Source organism: Choloepus didactylus, chromosome 6 (assembly GCF_015220235.1).
Source record: "Choloepus didactylus isolate mChoDid1 chromosome 6, mChoDid1.pri, whole genome shotgun sequence".
Classification (NCBI taxonomy): domain Eukaryota; kingdom Metazoa; phylum Chordata; class Mammalia; order Pilosa; family Megalonychidae; genus Choloepus; species Choloepus didactylus.
Window position 1 is genome coordinate 118,709,892 of NC_051312.1, and position 8,584 is coordinate 118,718,475.

The 8,584-nt window shown below is 37.6% G+C and overlaps 1 protein-coding gene across 1 annotated transcript; it reads right to left on the minus strand.

Moving 5' to 3' along the window:
• Positions 1–417: 417 nt before the first annotated feature.
• On the minus strand, positions 418–7,949 carry MMP12 (matrix metallopeptidase 12). The gene is made up of 10 exons (XM_037838732.1): positions 7,809–7,949; positions 7,198–7,442; positions 6,638–6,786; positions 6,427–6,552; positions 4,258–4,419; positions 3,743–3,860; positions 3,077–3,210; positions 2,501–2,660; positions 1,441–1,544; positions 418–791 (listed from the first exon to the last, which is right to left on the minus strand). The coding sequence occupies exons 1-10, from the start codon at positions 7,911–7,913 to the stop codon at positions 691–693; spliced, it is 1,404 nt and encodes a 467-aa protein (XP_037694660.1). The 5' UTR covers positions 7,914–7,949; the 3' UTR covers positions 418–690.
• Between the last annotated feature and the right edge of the window lie 635 nt (positions 7,950–8,584).

Below are 8,584 nucleotides of genomic sequence, written 5' to 3' on the forward strand. Positions count from 1 at the left end.
CTTAAGACTGTAACTGTGTAGTGAAATAAACCCCCATTTTATAAAAGCCTATCCATCTCTGGTGTTTTGCATTCTGCAGCATTAGCAGACTAGAACAAGTATCATGCACCACTAATAGGAAATCTCAGTTTAGTAGCTTGTTGAGATCACGCAGCAATTGCATGACCCACATTGTGAGAATTGGCCTGACACCATTTTACCAGAGGGTCCCACTTCATCCATTTTTCTGTCCTGGGGTCTTAATCAGGCTGGAGAATCTTTTCACCCAAGGAGGCAGGAGGCTTTAGACCAGTGACCAAAAGAAATCTAACCTTTTCAGTCTAGTTGTCATGTCTGTTCCCCTTGGTACAGTAACATATTTTCAGAATTCACATCCAGACATTTAAGAAAATCTTTGAAAACGAATGCTTCCTTTTCAAAGTTTTTATTTGTTATAGTATTAAGTCAACAGAATAAAAGTATATCACAATCCTTTACATAATTGTCATTTTTAAAGTTTTGGGTACATGCTTTTTACATTTTAAATGTAATTTTGGTTATAATTTCTCAGTCCAACTTACAAGCATTCTCCAAAAGGTATACTCTTGGCCTTTAAAATGTTTCTATCTGCAACCTAACAGCAGTGCTAATAAAATCTGACAAGTCGCCATATCCTAAGGGTTAAAGTTGAATTGACAAAACATTACAATCCTAACAACCCAATCCGCTATTGCTTTTCAACCTTCTGGTGACACGGTTGGATAAGGTGTTAAATTCAAGTTGGTGAGATCCCTGGAAGAAATAGTAGTGTCCTAAAAATGAAAACAAGAGTTAATTCTACCCTTGTATTTCTTCCAAAAATAATATCCCTCTATAGATTATCCAGTGCATCTAGATTAAACATGTTCTGATTTGAGAACATGTTTGGGGCCCTTGGCTGGATAGCCCACACAGTAAAACGTACTAGTATATACTAGCAATCATTTCACCATTAAATACCTTCCTTAATTTACTTGTGAAGATCTTCAAAGGCTGACTAAGATGGAAATGTTTTTGAAAAGTTGAGGACTCAGGGTGGAGCAGGTGGCTCATGGAGGAAGTGAAAAGACAATGGGGGGACCAAAACTTGGGTCTTGCCCTCACCTGAAGACATTCGTAAGCTCTCATGTCAACCTCAGCCCCGTTCTAGGAGTCTGTGACTAGAAGAGACTGAACCTGAGTCTCTGCTACTACATGCTCAGATACATGGAAGCAGCCACAATCACACCTCCCCACCTGTCAGACCACCCTAGGAACACACCATGTCTCATATTCTGAGATAAACGCCTTGCTGGTTTCCTTCTGTGGTCTGGTATAAATATAATTTATACCATTATATTATAATCTTGGGAGATTTTATAATCAGGTTCTATGCTTTAAAACGGGACTTCTAGTATCTTCATGCTTTCCTAATCTACTTACCCTTGTAGTAGAAGGCTGCATCGATTTTAGGTCCAATTCCTGGAAAGTTTTTGGTAATCAATTTGGGATAATCAGAGTCCATGAGTTGTCTCCTCTCATCATACCTGATCAAACATATATCAGGAACTCGATCAGAAAACTGATTTTATGACATGAAGCTTCCAACCCCCACATCTACTTTCTCTCCTGAAAGGATCTTCCTAAAGGAAGCTAAACTGCAGAGAAAACCCAAAGGCCAAAACAGGTTGACATAACAAATCCTATAGGACTTCCTGACTAGGGCAAGCCCTTTTTCCACTACACCACAATGCTTCTTCTGGTGCATGGCCCTGCTTTTTAGAGCCTGACAAATTTTAATGGATTTGGCTACAGCCCAGGCCCATACTGGCTAAGATAATATGAAAATAGGTGCCAGAGCCGAAGCATTTGTGGATAAACTTAAGGAAATCAAAGCCATAATCATGTCATATTCACTTGGAATTAAATTTTATAAATTTAAAAGTAAAAGTAATTTTAAAATTAAGAATAGTGGTGGTGGCCATAACACATTAACGCATTCCATTATGCTTCACTTCATATCAAACATGCAAGCAACTGGCAAATGGCTGGTTTCCTCAGAGAAGGTAAAGATCCTGTCTTCCAATATTTATTATAAACTTGAGACAGCAACTCAGGATAGGTCCTGTTATCTTGCAGAGTCTGTCATCAGAAGGGTTTCCTCACTGGGTCTAATGGTTCTAGTCTGTAAATCCACACACCCTCCAAACACTGAAGACTAAATTCTAAATCTCAAATCTGTAGCACTATTTTCCTGTGTTTCCACTATGATTAAGAAATTTTAGGAAGTGTTCCTTTTATGTATATTATATATATATATATATATATATATATATATATAAATTATATATAAAAACAGTATATAATTTCATCAAAAACTATAATTAGACTTTTCCTAGGAAAGTGTGTGAAACTTGCATAGAAAAATTTACCTTCCAGAAAACCCCATCCTCTGCCTCTTTTAGCAACTTTAGAGGTCAAATTACCAACCATTAAAGCTCACCTCCAATACCAGTTATCTACAAAGAAGTAGGTCTTGTATAAAACTGGGTGAAAAACGGCTGCATCAATTTTTTTCACAGAGGCAGGGAGACCCAAAGAATATATGCTCTTGGGATAATCTGGATGTATTCTTAAATTGCTGATTAACCAGTACTTGTCATCTGTGTAGACAAAGGAAAAAGGCACATTGGAATTAGAGAAATAAAAATTCTGTAAAAGAACATGGAAGAAAGAAAGCTGTTTTTCAATTAATTGTATTCTATTCTTTTAATGATTTATAAAACCAGAAAACCTGTCATGGAATAATTCCATGGACCAAAATGCTTATGAATCAACGAAAGTTGATGGGAACTTGTATGGTTCCATTTGTTTTTTCAAATATTACCATTGTACAATTTACAAACAGGCAGATTATCTTTCCAACAGTTTTCAATTCCTAGGTATTTAGGCTATTTTAACTTACAGTTCAGAACTACCAATTAAAAGTGCTTTTAATGCACTATTTCAGTGTAAAGTAAGATTCCCTTTATTTGTTCTCTTCCTTGAGGTAGACTCAATGAGAAAACATTGTGATTACCTTTAAAAAGAAAAACTTCATTTCTAGCTCCAATTTCATAGGCAGCTTGAATACCAGATGGCAAAGTTGGCCATAAGTTAGAAATCGAACTAATACTGATCTTAGGAGTCTCAACATGCTTCCACCAGAAGAACCTGACACAAAAAATAAAAAAGTGTTAAAAATCAGTGTGGGCCATGAATGTTTGAGTGGGGAGGACTTGTGAAACCACCTGGATGCTTGTCTGGCCCCATGATATGTCCTAGTTCTGAAACCTAATTCACCTAAACTCCCCCAGTTTTATAAAAATGGGAGAATATTTGTCCTACCAAATAACAAGTATTTCCCTCCACCCTCAAATAACTGCTCCCATCAGCCATCCTGGGATGAAGTAGACTTGATCCTTCTATTTCAGGAATCTTTTGAAACCTCTTAAGGTACCCTCACACTGCCTTAGATAAAAATGGTGAATTCTGGCTTTCCCATTTCCTATCTTGTATTTCATACTATGATTCCTACCTAACTAACACAATCCTGCTTCAAAATCTTCAGTATCTCTCCAGTGCCTATAGAATCAAGTCCCTTGATACAAGTTCCAACTACTTTTCCACTATTATCTAACAACAAAAAGTATATATTAAGGACAGAGTCTATACTGTTGGCTATTTTTGAAAATGGATCCTTTACCTGTCTTTAAAGAAAAAGATTTTATTTCCAACTGTAGTGACAGCATTGAATCTCAAATTGGGGTCACAGACGTCTCTCTGGTCAGGAACTGGCTTGGGTTGGTGCTGTTCTGGGCCTCCTGAAAATGCATTAAGAAACATTGGGAAACTTTTCTTAACAAAAAATGCATTAAAATCATTTAAAACCTTTGATAACATGTATAGAAAGCATACAATATAACAATTTTTCATATAGATGAAATTTCACGGAGAAAATCTGCCCCTCCTTTGTTTTCCTGTTCCAGATTAGAAAGAAGGCTAGAAGGCTCAGGTTCCATCTCTGGCTCTGACATTAACCATGGCTGCTCTATTCTTGATCTCATTTGCAAAATGAAGATAATGTTTCTGCTACTTATACTTACCTCACAGGGTTCTCATGGGGCTCAAAAGACAACAGGTGTTAAAGCTTTATGCAAATGTAGAATTGAGTATTTCATAAGCCTATCTATGGCAAAATGATAAAGCAATTCAACTCACCATAGAGGAACTGAATGCCACGTATGTCATCAGAAGAGAGGCTAAATGTGTGGAGGTCAACATATCTGTAGGTGGGAAACATTATGGCCTTTGGATCATTGGAATGGTCGAGACCCAAGGAATGGCCAATCTCATGAACCGCAACAAGAAAAAAGTTTATGCCTAAAAACGGAAGCCAAGAGGGAAAGCAGTGAAATACACCTAGAGGACAAAATGAGACATTGACCCAGTGAAAGGGAACATTTGGGGAATCCTTATTTACTCACCTTCCTCAACCTTCACCTCAGCACTAGCTATTCTAAACCGGACAATTCTTTATTATTAGTGGCTGTCAGGGGATTACAGGATGTTTAGAAATCCCTTTTCTACCCAGTAAATGCCCGTCACAACCCTCCCTCTGGTTTGACAACCAATAATGTCTCAGACATTGCCAAATGCTCCCCTAAGGCACAATCACTTACAGTTAAGAACCACTGCACAGTAAACAAATTTCTTGCATAACTCATAGCTGTGTTCAGTTTCCTGCTTTTACTCTTGATCAGACTTCAGTGGATACTGAAAGTCTTCAGTAACCATCATTTACTCCTCATAAACCAAGCCATAATCCCAAAAGCCAATTCATTGCAGCTTCTTTTAAAAAAAACTAAAATTTAAAACCGATTAGAACCCATTTCTAGAATGACTACTCTGTTCCAGGCACCAAGTCACTGACTAAGTGTATTATGTCTAATCTTCAGAGGACCAGCTTGCTCTTATAGATGGGGAAATATCTTCACTTTGCCATTTTTTTCTTGTTCTATGATAAAACTGAAGCTCAAAACAGCTATGACTTGACAAGAGTCACACTGCTTAGCTGTAGAGCTTGGCCTTGAAAGAGTCTCAGGTTAGAATGAACATAGAGCCTACACCTCTCTGGACAGAGAACCATGTAAGCATTCCTGCAACACAGGGGTCAAGCAGTAATTCTGACTCCTTTTTCTTCTCAGATAAGACATTTCTCTCTACTCTAAGGCTGGGAGGAAGAGGAAGCAAAGCCTTTTGCAATTTGACCTAAAACTTACAGTTACCCTATTCCCATTCAAGCTACCCCATGGCCCTCTTCTCAAAATGCTGTATTTTTGTGTTTGTTTCCACACTGGATTGTGGGCTCTTCCAAGGGCCAGATTTTCTCCCTTTCCTCCAAACACCCCATCACCCAACAGCATAATTTTCAGTAAGCATTTAATTGTTCATTTCCCAGATACTGGGCCAAAAAATTAGGCAGAGAATAAGCATTTTAAATTACAATTTAGCTTTTTGAAAACAGAAGCAACTAATAAGGCAACATGGAAAGGTAAGTATACCTAAGGGTAATGGGCTGGGAAATGCAAGTTGGGGCCCCAGTTTTTCCACAAGCTAGTAACTAACTTTCTCTTGGTCTTAATTTCCTCTAGAATATTCTGTAAAGCTAGCCAACAAGTCTCCCAGTTTAGAAGATTACAAACCCGAATAAACTTGGTTAAAATTTAGACAAGCAGTCTGTCTCAGGACCTTATTCTACATGAGTGAATAGAGTATATTCTTGGTGACTTTTCCTATGTTTTCCTACATTTCCTTCCCATGTGCGTGACACGTTTACATGTAAAGTTTGATAAAATGGTTTCAACTTTCATGGTTGAGTCTCACAAATAACCAGGGAGCTGAGTCAACCCTCTATCAACTGTTATAAAGTTACAGTCCCTCTATAAATGCCCACAAGGTGTTTATGATCACTTGGGCATTCCGAAATTATCCCAGGATTAGACAAGACTACATAACTGTATAACCTCTCTAAACATCTCTTCAGGGATCTCTAAATTGTCAGATTATAATGATGACATCTTATTCTAGGAATTCTAGAAATGTGTCTTGTGTGGCTTTTCAGTTTATGGATCAGACTGTCAAAACCTGATTACCTAAAACAACTTTTTGCCCTATAGTTCTTAAGCTTCCTCTAAGTCTATGTACTAGCTCATCCTAAGCTTCTTAGAACTGATAATCTAGTCCAATATTTTCAATTTAGAGACTGAGACAAAGTGTTAAAATTAGTGGTAATGCTAGAGTCAGAAGTTTCTACATCTTACAATTTCTCAAAGTGGTCTTTCAGAATCCATGGAATTCAGACTTAAATTTAATAGTTATTTTGCTTACCTCTGGAGTTTTTAGTCCAGATTTCATCATCATCAAAATGAGCATCTCCTCCAATACCAGCTCCAGGTCCAAAAGCATGGGCTAAAATTCCATTTTTTCCATCAAAAGGGTAGAAGTCTCCATGCTCTTTTTTAAAAGGGAAAGAACATTATTCCATCTATACATGCTATAGATCATGACAAATGACACAGATGAAGTTCAAATTCTCTACCTTTGCGTGAAAACAAGATCATAATGTCAGCTTTGCCTGCACTAATCCTCCTGAATTTTAGGGGGGTGACATCACTCCATACTTGAAAAGCCTTCTGGATGGCATCGTCAACATCTGCACGCGCCAGGTCAGTAGTGTAGTTGTTGATTCTTTATCAGCAAAAAGAGAGCACATGGAAGCCAGTTAATTTTGTATTATAGCAACACTTTCTGTTAGCATTATTGGATGATGAAATGCATGGATATTTTTTCATTAAGTTTAGAAACAACATAATTTCTCATTTATGACTCACAGGTTATCATTAAAGGATTATGCCCCTGCTCCCAGATTTTCTGCATTTATCCATCCTGAATATTTTCTCATGTCTTTTATGGTAGATTCAGTTTCAATCTCCCTCTAGCAATCATGAATTCAGACTTCCCTTCTAGAGGTCATGGAAATGAGTTAATAGTTGGGGAGCCTCTTATTTACTTCGTGATTTAGGGCTATATCTAAGATAGCTGAGGTTTCTAAATGTCAGACCTCTGGAAAAGTAGAAAAATACATGGCCCCAATGTTACCTGTAGGTGATAAAATGTTTCTTCCATACTGGCCCTCCTCTCATGGTCTTGAAATTATGAACGTCCGGCACTCCACATCGGGGTGCATGCATCACTGCCAGAGTAGATGTGTCCAGTTGCCCAGTCACTTTTAACCCCAAGAACTGCTGCATTTCCTGGATTTTATTCTCCATGAGGTTCCCATTGGCTTCTTTTGTCACTGGAACATTTTTCATGTGGAAGTCATAAAAGGCTCCCAGGTATCTCTGGGAAAATACATTTAGTAATGCATTATACATGAAGATCCTTTTATTGGCATTCATTTGAGCTCTGCATATGACTCAAACAACTGCACACTGGGACAGGTATTGTGGGAACAAAACTCCGAATACATTTGGATAGTTAATGAAAAAATTTTTGTGCTATCTAGGACAGGTCATTATCATTAAAAAGATTTCTAGAAACCCACTTGTTCTTACTCCAAACTGGCACTAAATGATTAATGTAAAACACCATAACGGAAGACGAACTCCCAATTATGTTGAACTAAAATTCCTTGGCCAAAGCTTTTTAGTATAATGGACAAACTCATGCCAATGCAATAAATCTTAAAGACAAAAATCAATACTTACTTGGGCAAATACCACATCATTTTCTTCTGCATTTGTGTCTCTGGCCAGGGGAACAGATCCAGAAGCAGTAACTTGCAGGACCAGAATCAACAGAAGAAACTTCATTCTAAACTTCTCCGGAATGGCTTACTCCAATTCACTCTGTTCCTTTTCAGTACAAGTTCCTTAAATTTCCCTCTTTATATAGCCCTTAGACCAGACTCTGTGCATGTGAAATCCTTTGAGTGACTCAGAGTTGATAGCATGCTTTGATTTATCTCAAAAGCATGCAAATGCAAACCTGACCCTATTCCAGGACCAACTATGGGTCAATTAGCCTCTCTCACTTAGGGCAAGTCCCAAGTGCTATTATCTTCAAAATGCTAAATAAGCTGCTCCCTCCACCTACCCTACAAAATAAGCCATTGTTAGAAAGTGTAAGCACCTACAATATAAAATAACTTAGAAATATATGTATAGAAAGTTCAGTATTCCCAATTATCACTTTAGCATTTCCTTTAGCTTCATTAAAGGGAAATGAGCTTTTTTAAATAAATAAAAAAGATTAGGTAAATAAAATCCTTTTGCTAGAATAGGTGAATCCTGTCCTAGAGAACTGTGCTATGGAGAGCTCATACTTAGCAAGGAAAGGGGCATAACATCATGATACTTTGATATTTGCCCTACATATTGTACAGGCTTAGAATCTGGTTTATAATTTGAGATCTTCAGCCATTTGAGCTGAGGCCCACTCACAACTCTGCAGCTGGGTAGAGAGTTTCTAGATGCAAACTTTT

Excerpts from the sequence above, each read along its gene's own strand:
- MMP12 (XM_037838732.1), bottom strand. The coding sequence starts at position 7,913 with ATGAAGTTTCTTCTGTTGATTCTGGTCCTGCAAGTTACTGCTTCTGGA. Across the intron at positions 2,661-3,076 it reads TGAAGTTTTTCTTTTTAAAG|ATGACAAGTACTGGTTAATC; the intron begins GTAATCACAATG and ends TTGTCTACACAG. Across the intron at positions 792-1,440 it reads TGCAGCCTTCTACTACAAGG|GACACTACTATTTCTTCCAG; the intron begins GTAAGTAGATTA and ends TTTCATTTTTAG.